At 35.2% G+C, this 27920-nt stretch overlaps 1 protein-coding gene across 1 annotated transcript; it reads right to left on the bottom strand.

The window, feature by feature from the left end:
- Window positions 1-816: 816 nt before the first annotated feature.
- LOC130013088 (serine/threonine-protein kinase TAO1-like) lies at window positions 817-18494 on the bottom strand. The gene is made up of 9 exons (XM_056101582.1): window positions 18325-18494; window positions 16034-16204; window positions 13555-13689; window positions 13029-13157; window positions 10488-10688; window positions 9099-9338; window positions 8007-8219; window positions 7370-7552; window positions 817-6641 (listed from the first exon to the last, which is right to left on the bottom strand). The coding sequence occupies exons 3-9, from the start codon at window positions 13687-13689 to the stop codon at window positions 6396-6398; spliced, it is 1347 nt and encodes a 448-aa protein (XP_055957557.1). The 5' UTR covers window positions 16034-16204; window positions 18325-18494; the 3' UTR covers window positions 817-6395.
- Between the last annotated feature and the right edge of the window lie 9426 nt (window positions 18495-27920).

Below are 27920 nucleotides of genomic sequence, written 5' to 3'. Positions count from 1 at the left end.
AAATCCATTTATTTTTGGATAATATTATATTCAAGATATAGACCAACTAGACTTACTAAGAGTAAATCCCCCCGGGGTTTGCTGAACACTTTGAAGGCGAGTAAGTAAGTATATTAGGTCTATATATTAAATATAATATTATCCAAACATTAGTGGATTTATAGACCTTAATTATATAGAACAAAATACAAAATAAATATATTTATAGTCCTGAATCATTACATCACAAACAGAAAAAAAGAAAGAGCAATGTTGAAAGTTATGGTTAATTTTGCAACAAAATTTAAACTGTCAAGGAATCATTTCAGGCATACTAATTTATAAAAGACCATTCGTCAGTCCTTCTTGCAGTACAAGTAATGCAGTCAATGGAGTCTATTTAATTGCGGATATTAAAGGAAAAAGCAATAAAATGGGGTTTGACGTCCTACTTTTCTCAACAACCCAGGCTAAAGATGTGTACTGGGATGGAAACTTTTCATCTCCTCTTCTCTACATCAAATTGAAATGCCCATCTTCGTACCATACGAACAACTAGACGGATATTTAAATAAAATGAAAGCGGCTTACACTGTAACCCAGGTATCGTTTAATCTTGTGTATCTAGCACACGATTAAACGATACCTGGGTTACAGTGTTAACACCCTACCTTTCTGCTTCATAAATGCTAATCAAGACGGCTATGCAGTGTTCTATGAGGGAAATTTGACTTGGACAGCAGCGCTACGACCTCCTCTTATTTCAAATTCCAAGTGTCAGGGGTTCTTTTACGTGCACGCCAACTTGAGACGGATAAATAAAGAAGATGGAGAAAATACAAAGTGACATTTTATTTTACAAGTTTGAAAATACATAATCTCCCAAGTTAAATAGCTAGTCTACAGTGATGTTATAGAAATTTACTGTTTATATAATCTTCTCTCCTGGTCTATATAATACATTGGAACAAATATACATAAGTTCAGCTTTTAAAACCCCTGCAGTCAGCACTGAACACTTGTTTAATATATATTTATATCATATAATAGATACATATCTATATCTGTGTTCTTTTAATACAAAAAGGATTATAATGTACAATTCTATAATATAATTTGAAGGCAAAAATTGATGCAATTTGAAAATAGCATTTAGGAAGGAGGCCCAGCAGTTGTCTCCCTTTGATGTAGAGTTATGTCCCTTCATAGCAATAAAAAAAATTAAGGGAGATAATAAATAAATGTGATTAGTTTTATCAGTAAGTAATATACATACATACCTTAATTACAGGTACACAAACTCGCACCTGACCACACCTGACATTAAATAAAGTGACCATAGGAATAAATAACGATATGGAACACCAATATTTCAAATAATAATAATATAATAATAATAAACATAATAGTTATTTTTTCCAATATTGGATGCGATTTGTTTATTTTTAATTATTTCAAATATAAATTATGCAGCTTGTTACCCAAACAAATGTAGGCTTCTTGGCCACAGACGTTTCGGCTACAGACGTTTTGACCTGAAATAGTTTGCTCCTATTAGGGCCTATTGAACCTTTGTGGCTAAAACATCCGTTCACCATCGAACTTTTCTATTATCGGTCTTGGGCAAATCAACTCATGCATTACTCAAAATTTAAATCGTTTCTTGTGAGCGAAAGGGTTAATTACTCACATTCATTTCCCTTTTGACATTTGGTCAACTACATTCACGGATTGCATCCAACAAATCTGGTCGATCCCCCAGGTCTTTCCAAGACCATTTTTTATAGGTCCTTTGGATAAATTCTGATCAATCCTTTTTTTGTGTAAACAATATTTTATTTCAAAGGGATGAAAAGGGGTCAGGGAACAGGTATAGTACTTCTAAATCCTTTCTGACTAACAATCAATTCGAATTCTTATAAATTTTAAAATGACAATTATTGACTTCCATGATCACAAGAAAACAGTGAGGGACAGGACAGTGAAGATTGCATAAAATCTAAAAAACGCTGACTAAATCAAATCAATTCAATTGTTCATTATTTAGGATCTATTTGACTCTACTCACGGTACATTTTCAAATTGGCCCCGAAGAACTATAATTTAGCTTGATGTGGCCTTTAATAGTTAAATTAACAAATTGCACTATAAATTAAGAACGAAAAACTTGCATCATGAAATTATTGCGTTAATTCTCAAGTTATTAAAGACCTAATTCAAGCTGTGATAAATTTTCAAGCAATCTATATCTTGGCCTTAACCTTGGTCCCATGTTAGAAACCCTGTCAAAGGCTTTTCGTTCCATCTGAAGGACTAGACACTGTTCCTGTTAGGCCGTCTCGTATTATAATCGTATCAAGGTCAAGCTTGACATTAGTTGGCTTCCGAAACAATTTACATAATGTCTTTCAATAATAGTGAGTGTCTAGCTATACGATATTAATTTACGACTGGTAGATAATGACTACAAACCAGGAGAAAACCAAGATACTCTTTCAATTTCAATATCCAAGTATAAAATATTTACTCCATGTAAACCATTGAATTTAGAACATATTTTTACAAAGATGTTCAAATTGAAAAACTCCATTGCACTTTAAATGTAATAACAATTGTCTTAAACAATGAAGGCAACACATAGTAATAATATTTGGGGTTTTTTTGGTGTTTCTAACATTAGAATCAGACTGTACACTAAAGCCTGAGATATTACATTGAATCAGAGACCCTAACTACCATTACAATTTTATATCTTTTTAAGGAAAGTTGAAAAAAAATATATTTTACTCAAGACCCTCCCCCCCCCCCCACTGTTATCTGTGAGAGAGAGGGAGAGAGAGAGAGAAAGAGAGAGAGAGGGGGGGTTAATGTCCGCTCCACACAAACTAGGTCATTTTGGAACTAACATTGGTTTCAGTTTTATTTCAATAATTCCCCTGCATGTAGGGATCTTTAGCAGTGGGAGGAGACCGACGGGACTTGAAGAGAACCCACGAGGTTGGACAGGCGATCCTAATCCTTGTCACGTTCATGCGGGGGAATCCGGGGAATCGAAACCACACCACACCACTTCAGTCAATGACAGACCTTATGATACAGCGCGCACTCAACCTCCCGATATTCTGTCTGTCTGTAATAGTTCATTAGTGCGTGTCATATTTCCAGAACTGTATTAAACTGAAATGGTTCAGCAAGTTATTTTATTTATTCTTAACGAATGCTACAATAATTCAGCAATCTTTCTATTATGATTTGTTATTAATACTGATACCTTTCGGGGGGGGGGGCACAGTGAAGAATAGTAGAGCGATAAAAACCATCAAGTGGAGCACGGTAGAGTGATAAAAAGCGTCCAGTGAAGAACAGTAGAATGATAAAAAGCATCCAGTGAAGCACGGTACAGTGATAAAAAGCGTCCAGGGAAGAATGTGAGAGCGATGATAATCAGTCACCTAATATCAATAACAAAAAAGATAAAATCAAAAAGATTCATCTTCACAAAGTCAAGTTATTATGATATAGATCTAACGGACATAAGTCATACATTGTGCTATGACGTCAATTTTGCTCCAATAGAAATTTAACATGTACAAGATTGGTTTCAAAGCCATACCGCTTGACTCAACGACAGACCCTTTGACCACTGGACTCCCTCTCTAACATCCCCCAGCAATGTCGCATTACACAGGTAACTTGTGTATAGATGTATGTTGTAATATCTTGACGTTGTGAAGATCAAGTGTGTCATGAAATGAACAACTTACAGACGTAATAATTCAGAAGATATCATAAACTCTACAGGTTCTACAGACATGACACCCATATACATGTATTCATATCTAATAAATCATCTGAAAATTATTCCTTAGTAGTTTCACTAAGAAGGAACCAGCTGATCAAACAATTTCTAAGATCTTAAAAGTTTAGAGGCCTCGTTCACAAAAAAACAAAAACCCGAAATATTTGAAGGATTTAGTACAAAGTTTTTGCTTTCAGTCAATGATAAATCTGCATTCTAGAAAGTATTTTAGTTTTGTTTTTCACCAACAAGGCCTCAGAAATAATTGGTAATATATAATACTTAAAGTGCATGGTTGTCCATTATTATTACAATTTAATAAAGCCCTACAATTACTATATCAGTGATGGACAATTTATTGAACGCCCATTGACCTTAGTTCAATATCTGACAAGCCACTCAACATGATAATCTACAATGTAAATATCTTTCTTTCAGCAAACCGCTGGAAAGATTCATCACTTAATGTCATTACCATTACTAAATCAGGCACACCCATCACTTAATTTCATTACCATTACTAAATAAGGGTTATATCTCATATAAGACACGCCCATTACTTTATTTCAGATTTACAATCGCTAGATATACTGGAAACTGATGTGACGTAAGACCACGAACATGTCTGGATTAAATATATTTCATTCCTAATACATAGTCACCTTCCAAAAATTAAGTTATTAAGTATTTTTCAGAGAGATTGAATGCTGATTCATGTAAGGACAGTATTAATTAATTAATTAATTTTTAACATCAACCCAATCTGATTAAAATACAGATCTACATGTCGTATGATTTATTTTAATACTTTCGATGGCCTTCACTACATGTACATTAAAATCCGACCGGTTTTAGTGGCTTTGTTTTATTTTCTGTTGCTGCATAAGTCTACCGACAGTTCTGCACGATAAAAACTCGAATCAGCAGACCATTTGATTGGCTAATCCTTCACATCACGGCGAACAAACGTTATATAACAACCCTTCTTGATCCTAGTATAGTGAAGACAAGTAAAACAAAGTTTTGAACTATACAAAACGAAACGAAATAGGACTATCCGATACATGTACAGATAAAACTATTATTTCTACACCGGTCCATGATCAATCAGTCTTACTTCCTGTAGATGAGTTGGAAATCAAATTCTTCATTTTTAGTTTGAAAAGAAACCTTACTACAAAAAACCCAAACCTTGCCCGTTTTAAAAAGGCTAATTTCTTTTCATTGTCCGAGACAATAAAACCTTGACCAATGAAACAAAAGTATCCTTAAAATATATCATTTCAAGGTTCATAATTAAGGCCCCTGGTTTGTAGTTAAAATATGAATTTTTAGGCTCCCATGACTGCACCATGCCATTCTGTACAGAACATAAGGTGAGCTGACTGCAGTTTGATTAAAATAATGGTGCAACTGACTGCTTCTTAACGTACCATGACAATCAGCCGGAACCATCTTTAACAGCTCCAGAATCATCTTTAACAGTTCCAGAACTATCTTTAACAGTTCCGGGATCATCTTTAACAAAAGAACTATCTTTAACAGTTAAAGAACTATCTTTAACAGTTAAAGAACTATCTTTAACAGTTAAAGAACTATCTTTAACAGTTAAAGAACTATCTTGAATAGTTCCAGAACTATCTTTAACAGCTCCCATCTTTAACTCTACTTTTACAGTTCTAGAACCATCTTTAACAGTTCCAGGACTATCTTTAACAGCTCCATACCATCTTAACAGCTCCGGAAGCATCTTTAATTATAACCTATAATTTAATTCCTGACTGTTTAAGTAACATAGGTGATTCTTGTATAAATGTATTATCTATTTGTTTTTATTGGTGATATTGATCAAGTTTAAAATATTAAAATAATAATATTTACTTGTCTGGTGATTATACAGGACAATATAAAACATAGTCCATTATAAAATAAACACAAGAGTTCTTGCCCTTGGATTACGATTTTTTTAACCTGATCACTCTGACTTCACACTTCTCTCCATTTCTTCTTCTTCTTCTTCAATCTGTGACGAGACGAAATGTTGATAATATCATGCCGACCTATGACCCATATAATTCTACAACTCTGATAATATCCTCCAGCAAGTCGACCTATGACCCGCTAACTTTACAACGCATTTCAACAAGAAAAGATTCTCGACGTGTCGAAACAATGATGAAATCCAGTTATTGGCTTGCTTATTGTACAGTAAGTTTGATGAAGAAATAATTCCTGACTTCTAGTAAACATTAATTATATTACTACTTGTGTTCTATATATATCACTTTAACTGTGTAATAAGTCTGTCATCAGTATATTGAGGTTTTCTAGTTCTTTAGTAGTACACTTAAACACTCATACACTGTTACATGCATGTGCATGTTCACCCACACACATGCGTAAGCACATAATTGGAAGATCGGGTTACACTCAACTGTTTTTTGATTGATGGACTCCAAATCATCAAGAATATTAATTAAAAACAGATAGTGAATATTTTGGTCTTCTAGTTCCTTGCATCTAGAGGGTGGGGTTCTGTTTTGCGGAGCTAAGTACCAAATAATAATAATAATAATAAAAACAGGGAGGGGGGTTGTAACTATGGTAACCATAGTTGTTATAAGGGGGTCTGTGAAGAGAAAGAACTGGTACTACTACTACCACTTAAACTTAACATGCTGCCACGTACACTGTTTGTATCATTGTCAAATTCACGTAGCGACGCGTCCGCCACTTCTAATGCATTTAATCCTTTTGCAGCCGTCTCCACGTCAAAGTCATGTAACTCTCGTTCCTGTTTTTGTAACTGATGCCTTAGTCTTTCTTTTTCCTCCTTTTCAAAAATCATTCTTTCATCATCCATCTATAAATGTAGAAATTAGAATAGTTTAGTTAAACAATTACATATAAAGGGGAGGGTGGGAGAGGGAAAGAGGAGGGGGGGAGAGGAGAGAGAGAAAGAAGGAGAGAGGAAAGGAGGGTGTTACATTAGCTTGACACAAACTCAGTCATTTTGAGACTAGCCTGTCAATAATTTACTTGCATGTAGGGGTCTTTAACAGTAGAATCCAGGGAAAACCCATGAGGTTAGGGACCAATAATTTACTTGCTTGTAGGGGTCTTCAACAGTAGGAGGACACAGAGGATCCAGAGAAAACCCATGAGGTTAGGGACGAATAATTTACTTGCTTGTAGGGGTCTTCAACAGTAGGAGGACACAGCGGATCCAGAGAAAACCCATGAGGTTAGGGACGAATAATTTACTTGCTTGTAGGGGTCTTCAACAGTAGGAGGACACAGCGGATCCAGAGAAAACCCATGAGGTTAGGGACGAATAACACAATTAGGATTTATTTATTTATAACCATCAAATTACTGTCTGTTCTAATAACAAAATGAAATGATGTTTAACGTCCAACTGTTCTAATAATGAAATTAAATGGTGTTTAACATCCACCTATTCTAATAACGAAATGAAATGGTGTTTAACGTCCACCTGTTCTAATAATGAAATGGTGTTTAACATCCACCTGTCCAGCACCTACTGGGATAATGAAGACAGGATCTCTTAGTAAACGACAATCTACTTACTTTCTGCTCTAATAATGCTCGTCTTAACGAAACCCGTTCCTCTAATTGCTTGCGTTCTTTTTGATGTTGCGATTCGGCTTGCATCTTTAGTTTACTCTGATAGGCAATAAGTAGTTCTAACTCTTGTTGTAACCTTTGTTTTAATTCATTGGCCTCGGCTAACTGAGCTTCATCCAATCTTACCTGTAAAAATAACAATAAACATTATTACATTTCCTCACATTTGTAGTCATCGAACAGTTATCCATGAACATCCTATATACCTACCCTAGCCCTAATCCGTCAAATACCTGAGCACCACCCAACATAGACTAAAAGCATCAAGTACTACAGTTTTATTATGTGAACAGTTGATAATTCTGCCTGATTTTGCTGTAGTATTCTTTATTTCATTCGGCGGTGGAGAGAGGGAAAGAGAGGGGGAAATGGGGTTTAAAGTCGACTCGACACAAACTAGGTCATATCGGGACTAACGTATGGTTCAATTTTATTTCAATAATTTGCTTACATGTAGGACACGGAGATAACCCACAAGGTTGGACAGGCGACACTATTCCTTGTCACATACAACCAAGGAATCGAAACCACGCCAGTTGACTAAATGACAGAAGCTAACCACTGGACGGTCGTAACTTACATTTTGTTGTTGTAACATTTCTGCTATACTTTGTTCGTATTGTTCACCTAGTAACGCTAGTTTACGCATCTGTTCCTCCTTTAACTTTTTGCCTACAGCCTTCTGTTCGTTTTTAGGCGTCGTATGTAATATATGTTCTTTTAAGGCTTTATATTGTTTCTGTTGCGTCTTTACCGCCTCGTTAAACTGTTTACGGATCTGAATTTCTTTTTGCTGAAAAGATAAAATCAGGTAACAAAAATTAAAACTGGGGTTTAATGTCCTACTATTCTGTTCCTACGTGACATAAACCATTCAGTGTACTAGTAGGGAAATTTTGCTCTGACAGTGGCACTATGACCTACTCTTACTTTGAATTCCAACTGTCAAGGGGTCTTTTACGTGCATCCAGTAAAATAGTAAAAGTTTCTACTGAGGCCATACAAAACAATACATTCTGATTCTCAGACAACTCCTTCCTAAAATTCTTCTTTTGTTTTTGTGTCTTATTTTGTCAAAAGACTTGTCATAAACAAACTTCTATTAGAAAATATACCAAAATAATACATCAAAAGTACCTGGACAGGTAAAATTCTTTAGTATAATCCCCAAAATAAAGAGTCTGGACAGACGACCCTAGTCCTCGTCACGTAGATGCCCTAGTCCTTGTCACGTAGATGCTAGGAGGAGAAAGAGAGAGAGAGAGAGAGAGAGAGAAATGGGATTTCATGTCCACTCGACACAAACTAGGTCATTTCGGGACTAACATATGGTTTAATTTTATTTCCATAATTTTCTTGCGCGTAGGGGTCTTTAGCAGTACATGTCACGTACATGTAGATGCTAGGAGCAGAAACCACACCACTTGACTCAGAGACAGACCTTATGATATAACGTGCACACGTTTATTCAGATAACCAAACCTATGATATAACGTACACGCATTAATTCAGATAACCAAACCCCCTTGAACTGATGAAAATTCAATTTTAAAAAAATGGTCTGAGAGCCATCTATACCCTTAAAGCTCAGTTGTATAGCATAAATTATGGGATAAAATTGTTTAGCAAAATCCCTAAAATAAAATTATAAAAAAAAACCTGAGTATCTTACCCTTAAACTACGAGGTTGTTGTTTAACCTCCATTGCATGTTTTTTCTTTAAATCTGATTCGACACGAGCATTGTATTCTTTCTGATTCTCTCGTTCCATCTCGTGTTGTTTTCTCAGTTGTTCATCACGTAATTTCTGTAGAGCTGCCAAATGTTTAAATTCTAAGTCTTGGGTGGATTCATGATGTCTAATTGACATTCGGTGTTCATATTCTAACTGAGCTTTCTTCTGACTAAGTTCCTGTGAAATAAACAATTAAAACATTGAAGCATATGGGACGAGACAACAATTTACTTGTCAGCCTTAGATGTATACTAAACTTATGGTGTCTGTCTACAGTTAGCACCGCTTGAAAACAGACACTAAGCTAGTTGACCGACATTTTAAGTACTAAATCAACGATTTTAGCCTAAAACAAGTATTTTTTCTATTTCGTTTAATAAAGAGAAAGAGAGAGAGAGAGAGGGGGGGGGGGGGGGTAGCGTCCACGCCACAAACCAGGTCATTTCGAGACTTACATATGGTATAATTTTATTTTAATAATTTGCTTGCTCGTAGGGTCGTTTAGCAGTGGGAGGAAACCGCAGGACCTGGAGAACACCACGAAGTTGGACAGGCGACTGTACTCATTTATCAAGTTGGTATTGGACTCGAAAACTTGTCAAGTGTGTTATAACGTCACTATCATGTAACCCTGACAACATGTCACCAACAGTTTAATCCCCCGCTCAACACAAACCCCCATCATTTTGGGACTAACATATGCTAAATGTATTTCTATAATTCGTTTGTGATGTTTATCTGTGGGACTAAACCAAAGGACCCTGAGAAACCTCACATGGTTGGACAGGCGACCCTACTCCTTGGTCATGCACACTCGTAGTTGGGATTGAAACCACACCATATGACTCAATAACAGACCTTGTGATCTAAAGCGCATGAGTTATATCATTCGACCACCCAATCCCCAAACCCGAAATAAAATGAAATTAAATGGGGTTTAACGCCCTACTGTTCTGCTCCTATACTGGGCTAATGAAGACGGGAATACGCCATACAGTGTGCTATGAGGGAAATTTTGCCCGGGCAGCGGCACTATCGCCTACTCTTATATTGATTTCCAACTGCCAAGGGATCTTTTACATGCATTCCAATGTATACACGGGACCTCGGTTTTTCGTCTCATCCGAAGGACTAGACAGCTGTTCTTGTCAGGCCCTCTGTTCTGCACGACTGACAAGGGGAAACCAAGTCAGAAAATCCCGATGAACTTTATCGGCCAATGCAGGGATCGAACACCCGACCTCCTGGCTAGTGAGCCAGCGTCTTAACCACCTAGCCACCGTGGCTCCCAAACCCAAAATAACGTAATAATGGAAACCAAAATACCTCGCGTAGTAGTGACTGTTCTAACCGATGAAACTGTATCTTTTTTTGCCGATTAAAGATACGAAGTTTAAAGTCCATGTGATCCTGGTGTTGTTTCTGTAGTTTATATTCCTCATTCTTCATCTTGCGTAACGTTGCTTCTTTATACGTTTTTACAGCATCCTCCTTTTCTTTCCTCGGTGTACTTTTAGAATCATGATCCTGAAAAACAGAGAGAGATGGGGGTTTAACGTCTACTCAATGTAAACTTGATCATTTTGGGACTAACATATTGTACAATTTTATTTCAATACTTCAGTTTTTAGCAGTTGGAGAAAACCCACAAGGTTCTACATACAAGTGACTCTATGACAAATCTTACGTTCTAAAATACACAAGTCAGACAATTCTGACACCCAAACTCCACCATAGGGTCCAATAGTAAATACCAATGTAATTATATTTAAAAACCAGCGGCTGCCAGGCAGGATACGCCCACATTTTCGAGAGATGGATAGAAAACAAGCTATAACGAAAGTGATTTTTCCTACAATCAAGGGCCATAATTCAGGAAATTACAATTCGATATGCGCAAAGATCTTTGAGTTATAAACTTACATTTCAAGTTTCAACAAAATCGGATAAAAATTGTGACCTCTATAGGGTCCACAACCTTGATATACCATACTTTTACGCAATTTGAGAACGAGGGGCGGCCATTTTGTCTGTCAGTTTTGGGCCGATTTTCACGAAATTCGAACTCAGTCGTCCTTAGGGTGTAACGGTGATATAATAATACGTTTTTTTTAAATCGGATAAAAATTAGGACCTCTATAGGGTCCACAAGCTAACCAGCGGCTGCCAGGCAGGATACGCCCACATTTTCGAGAGATGGATAGAGAACAAGCTAAAAAGAAAGCGATTTTTCGTACAATCAGGGGCCATAATTCAGGAAGTTACAGTCCGATATGCACGAATATCGAAAGGAACCGAGATCTTTGGATTATAAACTTACATTTCAAGTTTCAACAAAATTGGATAAAAATTGTGACCTCTATAGGGTCCACAACCTTGATATACCATATTTTTACGCTAATTGAGAACGAATGGCGGCCATTTTGTCTGTCAATTTTGGGGCGATTTTCATAAAATTCAAACTCAACTGTCCTTAGGGTGGAACAGTAATATAATAATACAGTTTTTTAAATCGGATAAAAATTATGACCTCTAATGGGTCCACAAGCTAAAAACATGATTTTTAGTACAATCAGGGGCCATAATTCAGGAAGTTACGGTCCGATATGGGCGAATATCTAAAGGGACCGTGATCTTTGGGTTATAAACTTACATTTCAAGTTTCAACAAAATCGGATAAAAATTGTGACCTCTATAGGGTCCACAACCTTGATATACCATATTTTTACGCTATTTGAGAACGAACGGTGGCCATTTTGTCTGACAGTTTTGGGCTGATTTTCACGAAGTTTGAACTCAACCGTCCTTAGGGTTTAACAGTGATATAATAATACGGTTTTTTAAATCGGATAAAAATTATAACCTCTATAGGGTCCACAAGCCAAAAAACACGTTTTTACGTACAGTCAGGGGCCATAATTCAGGAAGTTACGGTCCGATATGCGCGAATATCGAAAGGAATCAAGATCTTTGGGTTATAAACTTACATTTCAGGTTTCAACAAAATCGGATAAAAATTGTGACCTCTACAGTGTTCACAAACCAAAAACGTGATTTTTCGTACAATCAGGGGCCATAATCCATGAAGTTACGGTCCGATAGATGCCAATATCGAAAGGAACCGAGATCTTAGGGTGATAAACCTATATTTCAAGTTTCATTGAAATCGGATAAAAATTGTGACCTGTAGACTGTTCACAATCAATTGTGGACGGAAGGACGGACGGACAGGGGCGACAACAATATACGTCCACATGAAAATGTGGGCGTATAAAAACAATGGGCACCTTGACAGTACTGACACACACTAAAAATCCGTCAATACAATAGGATTTATCAATAATCCCAAAATGTCAAGAAAAAGTACACGAGATTTCTTAACAAATCTAGGGGATTCCAATTTTAAAAAAATCATTTGAAACTGTTTGTTTGTAGGTACCTGTCAGGTAAGATATATTCTCCGATAAATATATGGAGTATTTATAAACAAGTCATGAAAATAGAGAATAAACTATGGTCTTTAACTCTTCTACCGTGACGCAAATTCTTAGTTCAAAATCACTCAATTTATGAGAGAGAGAGAGAGAGAGAGAGAGAGAGAGAGAGAGATGGGTTTAATGTCCACTCAACACAGTCATTTCGGGACTAACATATGGTTCAATTTTATTTCAATAATTCGCTTGCGCATAGGGACCTTTATCAATTGGAGGAAACCAGAGGACCCAGAAAAAACGCACGAGGTTGGACAGGCAACCCTACTCCTTGTCACATACAACCGGAGAATCAAAACCATGCCAGTTGACTCAATGACAGACCTTATGATACAGCACGCACATGCTAATCATTGTTTTATTTCAAACAAATTACCTTCTTTAATTGTTCTTTATCACTTCTATAGGATCGTTTAAAATTCTCAGAGAAACTTCTTCTATCTGTTTCTTGCTGACTAAGCGTATCTTTAACAACTTTCTTTTCTTGGGCTACATACGCCTTTTGCTTAAAACAGAAAGAAATGGCAATAAAGTTAAGTACAGACTACATACGACAAACATTTATAGAATATTTTAATAACATAATAATCAAAAGAAATGAAATTGTGTTTGACGTCCTTCTCTTCTGTTCCGACTGAGTTAATGAAGATGCTAATAATCGACTAGCGAGGCAGCGTCTTTCCCAGTTAACCACCGCGACTCTGACAAATCAACTGATGTAATAGACAGCCCTATATATCAGACAATGCAGGGATCGAACACCAGTCCTACAGACAAGTGAGCCAGCGTCTTACCCAGTTAACCACCGAGACTCCGACAAATCAACCGATGTAATAGACAGCCCTATATATCAGACAAACGGACAGGTTTCGGTTTATTTTTAATAAATCACCACAACTAACCTTCTTGTCTAATTCGGAAATATGATTTAATCGTAATCTTTCTAATTCTGTTGCAAATTTATTACGTAATTTTTCATATTCTTTATCTAACTTCGTTTTATGTTCTTCCATTTCTATAGCAAACTTATTCTCCATCTACAACAGAAAAAAAGATAGGTTGCCAGGCAACAAAACATACGCCCACAGCAGCTAAATCGTCCGAGCGGTCGACAAGGGTTGTCGCATATTTATTCCTTTGTAGGTAATTGGCGGCCTTTACAAGACAGTTTCATACAGATGAGATTATAAAATTTTGTCGTTTGAGGGTTTACAAGGTTCTACAAACTGAAACAAGGGTCTCAACTCAGGCTTTTTCATTTTACTAATTTAAATAATGCATATAAATTTCATACAGGTCACATGATCACTTTTGTCATTGCAACCTTCACAATCGCCATAACTCTAGAAATTGCTGACGGAAATTGCTGAAATTCTATAGACCTGTTTCACAAATTTAAATGATGCATATAAATTTCATACATATCGGATGATAACTGTTGTCAATAGAGTGTTCACAAGATTCAACAAAGTGAAACAAGGGCAATAACTCTAGGAGTAATTATTGTAAATTGCTGAAATACTATAGGCTTTTTCATTTCACTAATTTAAATGATGCATATAAATTTCATACATTTCGGATGATAACTGTTGTCATTAGAGTGGTCACAAGATTTAACAAAGTGAAACAAGGGCAATAACTCAAGAAGTAATTATTGTAAATTGATGAAATACTATAGGCTTTTTCGTTTCACTAATTTAAATCATGCCTATAAATTCCACAAAGATCGGGTGGTAACTTTTGGTGTTAGAGCGTTCACAAGGATCAATAAAGTGAAACAAGGGCCATAACTCTAGACATAATAAACGGAAATTGCTGAAATTCAATAGGCTTCTTCGTCTCACTAATTTAAATAATGCAAATTTTCAGAAAGATCGAATGATAACTTTTGACGTTAGAGCGTTCACAAGGACCAATAAAGTGAAACAAGGGCCATAACTCTAGACATAATAAATGGAAATTGCTGAAATTCAATAGGCTTCTTCGTTTCAATAATCTAAATAATGCATATAAATATCAGAAAGATCGGATGATAACTTTTGACTTTAGAGCGTTCACAAGGTTCAATAAAGTGAAACAAGGGCCATAACTCTAGAAGTAATTATTGTAAATTGCTGAAATTCAATAGGCTTCTTCGTTTCACTAATTTAAATAATGCATATGAATTTCAGAAAGATCGGATAATAACTTTTGGAGTTAGAGCGTTCACAAGGTTCAATAAAGTGAAACAAGGGCCATAACTCTAGACGTAATAAACAGAAATTCAATAGGCTTCTTCGTTTCACTAATGTAAACAACATACATCAATTTTAAAACAATTGGATGATAACTTTTGGCGTTAGAGCGTTCACAAGAAATTGTGGACGGACGGACCGACGGACGGACAGACCGACGGCAATATACATCCACATTTCAATGTGGGCGTATTAAAATTAATAAAAATAAATCAACCAAGTGGTTGCTAATTACACATGTGAATATAAAACAACATTAGTGCAATCAATGCATTAAACATACATTATTCCAGAGCTAAAACAACGAATTAACGTTATCAGGCAATCAATACATAAAACATACATTATTCAAGACCTAAATCTGACTATTGCAGATCTTTCTTTAGGCATAAAATGTTATCTAAATTATTAATCAGACATTTATTAACTTATCCAGACCTTAATCAACTCTCGATGTCACTCGCTAGCTTGTGATATTTACTGGATTTGAATCCGATTTGCTGCTAAACGCTCATAAATGATTTAAGAATGGATAACCGAGACTATGTTTTTTACCATACCGACTTTAGAAATGATGATCGAGGCTAGGCCTAAAATTCAAAAGCTAAAATCTCGGTTCAGAGTGGATCAATTTGACTGACATTTTTAGCAAATTGCCTTTACATTATATAGTTTTTAACTATTATAGTGAGAACTGCCAGCTCTTTATCTAATCTCCCATAATGTATCTTTAATTCTAAGTATCACCAGTTTCTTCAAATAATCATGACAATCTCTCAAAACAATCAGAAATGAGCAAATAAAAGGGGCGCTATTTTCTGAACCAACCAGACAAAGACAGTTTGGCACCAATGCCTATTCAAAATGAGGGTTCTTTTACATGTAAACGGAATATTGGTCTTCTGTGTCCAATACTACGAAATTATAATGCAACAAAATGGATAAAACCTATTGCAGTTCAGACCAAATTAAATGTTTTGAATTTGAATTGCTGGAATACCAACGACAATATGAGTAAACGGAGTATTTAAATTAGAGTTGTAAATATCACAGAAATAAAAGACAGACTAGGTTTTCTTAACGTCCATGCTGTCAACATTAAAATATTAACAGTGTCCAGAATTAAAATGATTCCAGTTCTACATACCGTTTGTAATTCTTTTTGATGCTGTTTTCGTAATCTTTTATAACCAGTAAACTGTTCACGAAGTTCGTTCGAGTGTTCATGTTCCTTGATCTGTTTATGAACAATCGATGTTGTTCGTATTGTTGCAAAGTTACTCGTACCAACATCTAAACTAGAACTGCTTGCAGATGGCTGAAGAAGAAATAAATTGAGATTGTAGAATAAAGATAGGTTATTATAGATCTGTATAAGATGTCTACTGACTCAATGTCAGACCTTATAATCAAATGTGCACACTTTAACCATTCGGTTCCCCGACTCCCCCAACCCCTAATACCAATCAGAGACCATGAATTTAAATGTTGTTTAAACATTATCAAAATTTATATTTCAGATAAGACATCTTTACATAACCAAGGCATATAAAAGAATAAAAACCATAAAATATAACAGGTTGTCTGAAGATAGCAGCGCAACAATATAGTTAAATGAAACAGGGTTTAATGTCAGACTTCCATTATACAGTGTGCTATGAGGGACCCTTTGCTCGGACAGAGGCCTACTTTTATTTCAACAGTCAAGAGATCTTTAACGTGCACGACAATGTGTACACACGACCTTCCCCAGCCAATTATCAATTAGGCAGCTAGCATCTGATTCAATTGGATCACCCGCCTGCCATAATCTTTAGTTTATAAACTTATTCTACTTTCACTCTGATTAGTTGATTGATGATTGTTAATTTCTATATACACCAGAGGTTCGAACCAAACCCGTGATCAGGCTCAGGTACGACGTGATTCCATCGAGGTTCTACCTCTGTCATACACCTTGATTGTGTCAACAACATGAAGAAAATAAGATACAGAGAGAACAAAAAACTGTGTAGGAGTGAAATTATTATAACAGACATGCCAAGATCTAAAGGGACATGCAAAACTGAAAATAAGTGGAATTGTGAGATTATCAATGTAGAGGGTTGTAACATTGTAATCAGTTTCATTATTTATATATTATTATATTACAAACTATCAATTATAGTCTGATATCCTTAAACTCAACTGTCTATAATAACTGTTGCCATTTGAAGTTTACCTACAAAACACAGCCCATGTAACCAAATTAATAGAACCAGAAGTGGTAGTGCAATGCCACCAGGCCTATATCATTGCCTGGATTGAGCTGCCCTAATAGAGACACACTTGACACAAACTAGGTCATTTCAGGACTATATGGCTCAATTTTTTTTCAATAATTCGCTTGCGTAGGGTTTTTTTTATCAGTGAGGGGAAACCAGAGGACCTGGAGAAAACCCTCGACGTTGGAAAAATCCCTCGACGTTGGAAAAATCCCTCGACGTTGGAAAAATCACAAATAAAGGTAACAATATCACTACTGTACTTCAATAAAACATTCAAATTTGTTTCATTTTTTTATATATATAATCTACATGGTAAAATTGTTTTAGATTGTCTGAGAACCAATATAATATTTTTATGGCATGGCCTAATCTACATTGAAATATTGTTTTTGATATCTGAAATATTGCTGGATTACGTAAACTACATGTTAAAATGGTTTTAGATCTTTGGGAAGGATTGGCTGATTGTAAAATTGTTTTTGTGTAATATAAAGAAACTGATTACATTGTTTGTTATTCAAACTAAACACAGCTATCATACATCTCTATATTTTACTAAATTCCTCCAACATAAAATATATATAACATATTCTTTTAACAAAACAAAACGTATCTTTATTTTATTAGTTCGATAAGTTAAACATAAAAAGCTTGATATCAGTCCCCCACATTTATTACATATGGTATTCCTATATTATTTGACAGGATTTCTGTCTCATTGAGATGAGCGTACAGGCAGTGGTGCAGCAGCGAGAACTTAAGTGTTTGTTCAGCTAACGTCCCAGATTCAAATCCAACTACACATTTACATCCAACACCCACCCCCAAACACCCCACCTCATTTACAGACATAATTTGATTTGAGAAAATTCAGCTTCTAAAATCTTTAAAAACAAAATAAAAGAATGAAAACTAAGAAATATGACACAGCCAGGACAGTAAATTGCCAAAAACCTAAGAAATGAGATTTGGGAATCAAAGAAGCTCTAAAAAGAAAAATACAAATCACCAAGACCTGTTGAAAAATTAGGTAAAATAAAATAAAAATGAAAAGATGAAATTTCTAGCAAAAATAATTTTTGATATATTTGAGAATAGTTCATTGGGTGATCAAGATCCATGCAAAAGAGATGTTTTGGCGATTGGATAAAACCAGCGCCATTATTTTTACCTTGGTATATTTGTTCGGGCTGTACGACGCACTTCTGTGGAAAAAGGGCCACGCCTTTGAGAAAAATTAAATATTTTAGAATAAATTTGGGTCATAAATTTCAGAAAATATTGCTATGTTTGATGCCAAGTTGAAATAAAATAAAGAAAAAACCCAAACAGATTCAATATTTTTTAAATATTGAATAATGTACAAATACAAGCAATGGATACAAGCAGTACTAGTTCATTAACCATTGCTTTTTTCAACTGTTTCTCTGGGAATTGGTTTGACTGTCAAGTACAGTAGGGTCTACTTTCAGATTAGTTGGGTACTTCGAGTCACTGTGTCAGACACCACAAGAATTAGGGATAGGTAATCCTAACCTTAAATTCCTGCATGGAAATATCCTCCCCAAATGGACTAAACCCCTTCCAAAACATTGAGAAAATAAACAACCATATGTCAAGCATTTTATGCTATCTTGGTTATCATTGGTCGAATACGAAATTGGTAGACCAATGAACACAACAAACAATTATTGTTATTTAAAATAGCAATGGCAATGAGTCATTAATGCTTGTAACCACTGCTTCCGGCAGCACAGAATCTTGGCAGACTATCTGTTTTTATCTGCCCATCTTACGATACATATAAATACAGAAACAGGCCTGGACATACAACATCTATATTCAATAAGAACTAGGTTATTTCGGGACTAACATATCGTAAAATTTTATTTCTATAATTCCAAACCAGGACATAAGGCAGCAGACATAGATGGTATCAGATATAAATTAACACACAATGTATATATTTTAATTTGTGTCTAATAAAGACTGTGACAGATGTCTTACGTCCTGGTTTATATAATTCACTTTGGTCTTCAGCCGTGGGAGAAGACTCGAGGACCCAGGGAGAAAACGCATGGTTTCCAGTTAATTTCAATCATTGTCAGGTAGAAGCCTGGGATCGCAACCATGCCATTGATGCAGTGACAGATCTTATTGATATAAAAAAACCTCAAGAGTGCCTGGCTAAAATTCAGTTTTTTTGAGGGGGGTTTTGTCTTAAAATCAGTGATCATACAAGCAACAGGATTAGTGGTGTTAAGAAAACATTGATTATTCATTAATATTTACATTTTAAATTAGTCCAGTTTTTATGTTTTAAATCTCTACAAATCTCCCTTGTTTCAAGGACAATTTGTAATTAAACTGTCTACACATCACACTATTCTATGGAATTATGTTTTTTTACTGAGCCTTTATCAAATCAATAATAAAAACTAGAAATGAAATCGGAGTTAAATAATTATAATACGTAGAATTTGCGTCCGTGTAGGTGGACGGGGATACGCGGCCCTGTGCAAATCTTAAAAAAATATATCAGAGCATCCAAAAATTTGTTTTTGAGTAACAATGGTAAAAAAAACTTCTAAGGGTTTATATCTAAAACTACAAAACATTCGAACACCACAAGGTAGTAATATAGTCCAGGTGGTGTAGACGTGCCATTAAACCTGTATCTATATAAAACAGAGGAACTTTTATAAAATATAAATTAACTCATAGCCTAGATCAATATGCACTTATTATATACCTTCCTTGAATGGGTTGTGTTTACGGGTTCAACGACACCAATCTAATTTTTTATTATTCAGAAGACCTATTAAAAATTTTCTTCCTATTTCGTCACAAGGAAAAAAACTAATTTAAATACAGTAAGTACTTTGTGGTTCTTCTCATAAAGCCTTTTAGTTCCAAAGTTTTAAATTTTAAACTAAACATCGTGTTAATAAGTCTATGTAGGTGGAAATAATCAGAATCATCACAATGAATCTGTATCTTTAACATTCCTTATACTTGCAATATTCTTGAATAATGGCCATTGTTTATATCTCTATCTAACCTCACTTATTGTCAATCTACTTTATTGTTTTAGTCAATTAATCTAAGAATTGTATTTGTAAAATTTGGAGGTCTCTATCAATCAATAAGTTTATGATGATCATGATAAAATATGTTTTAACTCAATCTGATTAAAATACAGATCCTATTTCGTTTCATTTTTTATAATTCAAATTTTTGTTTTACTTGTCTTTACTATACTAGGATCTGGAAGAGTTATTATCATTGACGTGTTCTGGTTAAGTGAGGGATTAGCCAATGAAACGGTCTATTACGGCAACTTCTTGGCGTGCGATGCACAGAACTGTGAGTAAACTACTAGAAACATCAACGCTGATTGATTAATCAATATCTGACGTCATAATGTCAAAAGCCGATCGTATGACCCCTGACATGACCTTTCAGTACAACTTGTCAGATCTTCAGGTAGTGTACCCCATCGAAAGTATAAAAAAACAAAACAAAAAATAGATCTGTATTTTAATCAGAATAATATTTCCACTTTAAAGTCCGAAACTTTCAAATAACCAAATCACAGAACTCAATCTTGTTTCTAAAAGGTAGAGAAGTTACGTGACTCATTGATCTGGGCTCTATGTGACTTATTGGTCAAGGCTATAATATTGTGAGAGTGGGGGGTTGTCTGTGATCAGCATTCCAATTAAATAAATACAAATATCATGCTGAACAAAATCAAATTTTCAAAGATACAAACTATTTCTTGCAGTCTGAACCTAACATCACCATACGACTTTATTTCGATTTCAAAAGCCTGAACGTATCTTTTTTCTTTGTTTCATGTGTTAATTCTAAATTAAATATCACATTCAAAGACGACAAGATCTCCCATAGTTGGTTCAGAAATCAAATTATTGTTGATTTCATCTGATTTTATATGTTGATATGATTTGTGGAATGAGATATTTCTTCGTTCAGATTTCTACATCTATACATAGAACGAACATTTAGATATTTTTACTTCAATCAAATACGCTTGGCTCCTTTATTTTCATGTGATTAAATTTCATTTGATTACGATAATACAACAAAAGTGTGTACCTTTGAAAAACAACAAAATATACACAATCAACTAGACATGAGTTTATAAAACTCATCAAACATTATTACAAAACGGTGTCAATATAAAAACTTAACTTAAAAAACTTAAACTGTGACAAGAAAGGATCAGAAAATGACTTTATTCCCAGGTCTGCAAATATGGCACCGATCACTGGTCAAACATATTCATGCCATCGTTTTGTCCGACACATATTTGTTTTTAAATCGTGTTTTTTGATGATATTCATATTTATATGAAGAGTTTAAAGTGATTTTCTGGTATAAATTAATAATAAATAACGCATGCTTGTTTGATAGATTGGTTGATACCTGTTGTATTTGATGTAACTGTACATGTACTGTATGGGGTGGCTATAGGAATAAATACTTATATAAATATATCACAGCTTTATAATTACCACAAATACATCCTATACAATCAGGTTTTATTGTGACAACATTTAGAGTCAATGTCAAGGTTATTCTTATTTCTATAGCAACATGAGCAAATGGGAGGTAAGAGAATTTTGCCTTGACAGTGGCCTTGACATCTGAACTTTTCCGATTTCCAACAGTCAAGCGTTGTTTTACGGGTATGTGACACCAAGATTTGAACCTGGGACACCGGAATAACACGGCCCGCCCCATCAATAGATATCATCGATTAGATTTTGCTTTATGACAAAGCTAGAAATATGATAACATAAAACATAATATGGCGATTTAATTAAAATTGTCGATATTCAAATCTCTGTTTACAGGAGATGAATACAACAGGAAAGATTTCTAACATATTAGACATATTGATATAAACAGTTTATAGTTTCATCAAAATATCTTTAAATTATCTGATAAAACTATTTCTCGTGCCTATATCAATGTTTATATTGTATATATAACCTTTAACCTATCATAGTATATACAAATTTCCATCCACCAGAAATATAAATAATTTCAATGTTTGGATGTATCAAAAATTTATACAAAAAAAATCAAAGTTGATCAACCCACTTTTATATAAATAAAAAGTAAAAAAGGTAGTTTGACAAACGACATATATAGATAAAAATGTAAGTTTTGATTTAACTATACGATCCAAGTGGTTCGGGAGGTTTTGGGTGAGCGTACAGGTCTATAGCAGCAGTAGGGCCCGGAGAAAACATGCAAGTTTAGACAGACAACGCTGCTCTTGTTAAGAACTAGGTTGGGATCGAAACCGTGCCACTTGACTCAATAACAAAGCTTATGACCTAAAGCGATTGCGCTAGACCACTCGCCCCCCCCCCCCCCCACAGTCATGTACAGACCATATGACCTAGAGAGAGAGAGAGAGAAATGGGGTTTAACGTCCACTCGACACAAACTAGGTCATTTCGGGACTAACATGGTTTATTTGTGAAATTCAAGCCTAATACGAGTCTTTAAAAGATTGGCGGTGGCTCTGTGAGTGGATGTTAGACCCCATTCCTCTCCCCCTCTCTCTCTCTCCCCCTCTCTCTATCTCACTCTAAAAGATTGGAGAACTGCGGAGGCTCAGTGGGTAAGGCACTGGGTCGCTAACCAGGAAGTCCAGGTTTCGATACTGGTGTTAACCAAGAAAGTTCTCGGGTATTTTCCAGCGTGCTTTCCCCTTAGCAGGGGTGCAGGACAGAGGGTATGGTAAGAACAGGGTCTTCTCTTTCGGATAGGGTGAACCCATGGCAGTTAGAATTCAAAACAAGAGCAGGCCCTATCGCCGCTGCCTTGGCAAAATTTGGCCGAGAAAGTTCTCAGAGATTTTCCATTGTGGTTTCCCTTTGATAGTGGTTGGCATGGGCTCAGTACATGTTGGCGTGCACGTAAAAGAAACTAAGACAGTTGGAATTCAATTTCTGTTCAGGCAAATTTCTCTCATAGCACCCTCTATAACGTATGCCCGACTTCATTAGCTGAGTCGGTGCAGAAAATTAGATTTCATTCATTGTCAAAAAATATTATTCAAATGTTGTATTCATGGATGGGTAACGAATCAGTTCAGATTATTTATGGATGGGGTACAAATTACCAACCGTCTAATATTTGGATTAAATGAGATTCATTCTCAATTGGAAAGAACCACGGACTGCGATGGGTCAATGGAGGTAATACAATTGAGTTATCTCCCTTCTAACCGAGACAAACCTTTAATCTAATGGAGCAATCGGGAAGGACTAGATTATCTATAACTGTGGCCTACTGCCTCAAATACATAGTTACTCAAAGGATTATCTAATATAACTGGGGAGATATTAGATCCTGATCCATAAATCATTTTCACAACAATCCGACTTCGATATCCTTGCTCCATATAGAACTGTCCGAAATGATTTTTTAATGGAAGTGTCCGAAAACAAATTACACATCGGAGATATGGGAGGTATTTGTGAAAATTAGACGGTCACATACGCGTTTTCCTGCTTTGGAACCGAACTCCCGAACTGTGCAGCCCTCTTGTATTTCGATTTGGGGTGAGAGGGAACAGAAATGATGACGGTCGAAAACCAATAACCTGGCCTGCGAGCCGCGGCCGGTGGACCCAGTTACCAGCGAGAGTCGAATTCAGAGGATATGTGGGATCATATCCCTTAACAAAGAGACCTATAGAACATCAGTGTAGTTTTCTTTAGAGATATACTATAGAGTTGTCGTAGAAGGGGGGGGGGGGGCATATTCTATAGCATAAAATTATATAGGACCTGTATTCTATAGAGTTTTTATTTGCTTCTTGTAGGAAATTCTCCACAGTAAAATATAGGAAGGGATACGGGAATTGGGCACTACAGCTTTGTGTAGGAATATGTTGGTCCATGACTTATTCTAAATAAGCTTATTTTTTTCTATTAATTCTGAATTTGTTAATCCAGAATTTGTGAACAGACTGCAGAGTTGTGTACCACTTTCTTTTCTTTCTTGTCAACACTAACTTCTATACAATACACCTACTTTTACTAGAGTTATATACTTCAATAGAGTAATTGGTTGTTAATGGTGACAGTGAGTCATGGTTGGCTCGATATCATTCATACAGTATGATTATGTATTAATATATAATTTGAGTACAGAATCTGTTAGGGTCATTAAAATCTAACTAGCAATATCTGTATTCATAATAAGCTTTAGAAACTATATGTCTTTGTATTACCGATTCCTTTTGTTTTAAAGTTCTACATAGACTGGTATTTATTTTGGAGGGTTGGGAAGGGTTAATTCATTCATACATTACACAAATTCTAGAAATTACTAATATGACTTTATTTATTCATGGTAAGCTTAAGTTTGTCATTTGGTATGACAGTAAAACAGGAGAATTCTGCTAGAATCTATATACAATTTCTAGAGTACACCTTAGTGTATCATCAAATTCTATAGTAAGCTATAATATTAATAAAAGATCTCCAAATTATGAAATCTGTAGTATAGAATATTTTCCTTCATAATTCTGCAATATACTAATACAATAATATTTGTTGAATTGGTTTTAGAATGCATCTAAATTCTACAGAAAACTACAGAATGCTTACCTGTTATATGTTTCTCAGCAAAATCTACAAAACAAAATATTTGTCTATAGTTCTCTATAGAATACAGTAGAAAACTATAAAATTATATAATTGACTCAAGAATACGTGATAGTTTTATAGAAAACTACAGATTTTACCAACAATTCTATAGCAGCACAAATCAATCCATAGCTTCATTGTCTTCTATAGTTATAGTATTCTATAGAATCTTATAGGAAAATACACTCGGACAATACTGAACTACCGATCCTTTACCGATCTACAGTGAATTATTTCAGATCTCTAATATTGTGAACTAATCTACAGAAGGAATTCTTTTTCTTTTAGTATTCTATAGCAACCTACACGTTTTCTATTGTAAGGGGAAATTTATGACATTCAGCCATAAATGATGATAACCGAAAAAGTGACTACTCTATAGAGTAGCGCTACACAGTGTCTGTTTATTCATACTTTATTCGTCAGTCAAATTAAAGACATTTCAATTTCGAAACATTTGTCGAACAATTGAGAGTGGCTTCAGACTACAAATTCAAAGGATTGCGAATACTTCAAATAAAAATCTCCATTGCTTTCACAAAATATTGTATAGCCTATTTGACATAGTATTTTTGATAACTATATCAAGTTCGATGTTTTTTTAAATTTTAGAACTCCGACCAACCAGACGAAGACCGTGTCGCTCATTATCAACGCAATGTTAACGATCAGGCGCCCAATCACTAAATTGACATAATAATGGCTGCTGGGTAGAAATATAAGATTGTTCGATGTTCATGCTAAACATATAAAGCGGCAATGAAGACGACAATTTTCCCCTTAAAAATAGAAATACGACGAAAAGGAATTAAAATATACACTGAACAATTAAAGAAATTGGGTTATACATTCTCTTATTTAGAAAATACAGTAACAGATTTTAGAAATTAGACTATAGCACGACATCAACAAATTTAGAATTTTGAATCTAATACCTCGTTATCGCACGACAGTGGAAACCTAGCATGAGCTGGAATCACTTATGTTCATTTTACGTGAATATTATTTATTGTAGTTTGTTAATTTGGTCCAATCGTTTAAAACGTCTTTTTTGTTTGTGTAAGTTTGTATCTTTGTAGCGGATATATTTTCGACTGTCAACTGTTCAATCGTGATAGCCTCTTCCTCATACTTCTCGTTTAGCTCCGCGGTGGGTGGCTCCCTTGACAAAATGCTTTACCTCAGTCTTCATCTTGTCTTTATCACACTGTTTGTCACCTCTTCTTTTATTGATGTTATTATTTCATACATACCCGAGATGTCCCTCGTCGTATCTTCTTCTGATGTAATATTACTGTCCTCTGTCACGTTTCTTGTTGTGCAAGTTGTTTCCCATGTTTTTATACAATTACTCGTGACTTTGTTGCTCATCAGTGTCGGTGCTTTATGCCGTCACCCTGTCCGTCAACAACTGGCTCATTGTGGAGTCCTATCTCTTTTTCCGAAAATCTTGGCTATTGGTTTTGTGAGATTTTTTCTCAAATTTGGAGTAAAGCATCGTGGTCATCAGAGGACAAATCCTATCGATATTGATCGTTCCGCGACCTTACATACCAGAGTTATGCTTCATTTTGCGAAAAACTTGTGAACATAATAGGGGTTATAGTTTTTGACAATTTTATGGTTTATCAATATGGAGATGTGGCTACGAGACTGATGAACCAGATTGTGCAATCAGAGGGCAAGTATATTAGAGTTTGCAACAATTTGCATCTTTAATGCGATGCAGAGATAGTGCCATTAATTGTATTTGATTGTTATTTTTGTTGCATATTCTGTATATATTCACATATCTGTATCATTTGCTAAATAAAAACGAGAGTTAACATATTCAATTACTAAATGCCAATCAAAGATGATTCTTTACTCTTTTCAACTTTGGTCTTAAGCATTGTGGTCATGAGTGAGGACGGACATTATCGATATTCAGTATTTTGCGAATTTCCATTTAAGAGTTATCCCCAATACCGTGTGAACGGGATAGAGACTGTGGTATTTAAACGTACATTATGCAAGAGCTAAATCTGCCTATTGCAGGTCTTTCTTTAGCCCTGAAATGTTATCTTAATTATTAATTAGACATTAATTAACTTATCCAGGCCATAATCAACTCTCGAGGTAAACGCTAGCCTGCGATATTTATTGGATTATTATCCGATTTGTTGCGTAACTTTCATTCATGATTTTTAATCATGAAATGGATAATCGAGACTATGTTTTTGTACTGCACCGACTTAAGTAATGATGATCGAGGCTAGTGGATCAAATTGAGTGAAATATTCAGCAAATTGCCTTTACGTTATCTAGTTTTTAACTTTTATAGTAAGAACTTTCACCTCTTTATCTAATCTCCCATAATGTATCCTTGACAGACCTTTTTTTCAAATTTGGTGGGATGCATTGGGGTTATGAGAGGATGAACCCTATTGATTTTTAGTACGGAGCATTGTAAACACGATAGCGGGTATAGTTTTAAACGGGTGTTGATGGGAAGCATTGGGGTTACGAGAGTCGATGAACCCTATCGAAAATAAGCGTTCTGTGACTTTCAGTTTTCGGGGTCATCCCCCTTGTGAAAGCCATAAGGCTATAGTTTTTAAGAGATGTTTGTAAAATTTGGTTTGAAGCATTGGAGTCAAGAGAGGAAGTATGCCCCCTTTTCCAAAACACACTGTGAACGTGATAACTGCTAAAGGTATTAAAGCTGAACTCCGATTACAAAACTACAGAAATAATTAAATAAAAAAATTACCGCCGTACATAATCGCCATACTTGTTTTCAATTTTTAGAACAAGCATGGCGATTGTACGGCGTACGAAAACAGAGGCAGGCCAGGCCCACATCCAGTATACACCTTTTCAACCACATTGTCCACATCCGGTTGGCAATATTTCAACTACCAATTACCTCCTGACTGACGTGTTTTCATTATCAGTTTACTGAAAATATTATTGCTACACAATTATTATGCCTGATAAGGTACATATATTTTTTACTAATAAGACGAAATAAGTAAACCATAGTGTACTTTTGCTCTAACTGCCTTACCCCAAACAATAACAAATCTAC

This window comes from Patella vulgata, chromosome 6, assembly GCF_932274485.2.
Source record: "Patella vulgata chromosome 6, xgPatVulg1.2, whole genome shotgun sequence".
In the NCBI taxonomy this organism is placed as follows: domain Eukaryota; kingdom Metazoa; phylum Mollusca; class Gastropoda; family Patellidae; genus Patella; species Patella vulgata.
Note: the sequence above shows the minus strand (reverse complement) of the source record. Positions and strands in the feature narration are given on the sequence as shown.

Coding starts and splice junctions, on each gene's coding strand:
- LOC130013088 (XM_056101582.1), bottom strand. CDS start 13,689: ATGGAGAATAAGTTTGCTATAGAAATGGAAGAACATAAAACGAAGTTA. Junction 13,158..13,554: donor TTTCCGAATTAGACAAGAAG/GTTAGTTGTGGT, acceptor TTCTGTTTTAAG/CAAAAGGCGTATGTAGCCCA. Junction 8,220..9,098: donor AACAACCTCGTAGTTTAAGG/GTAAGATACTCA, acceptor TTATCTTTTCAG/CAAAAAGAAATTCAGATCCG.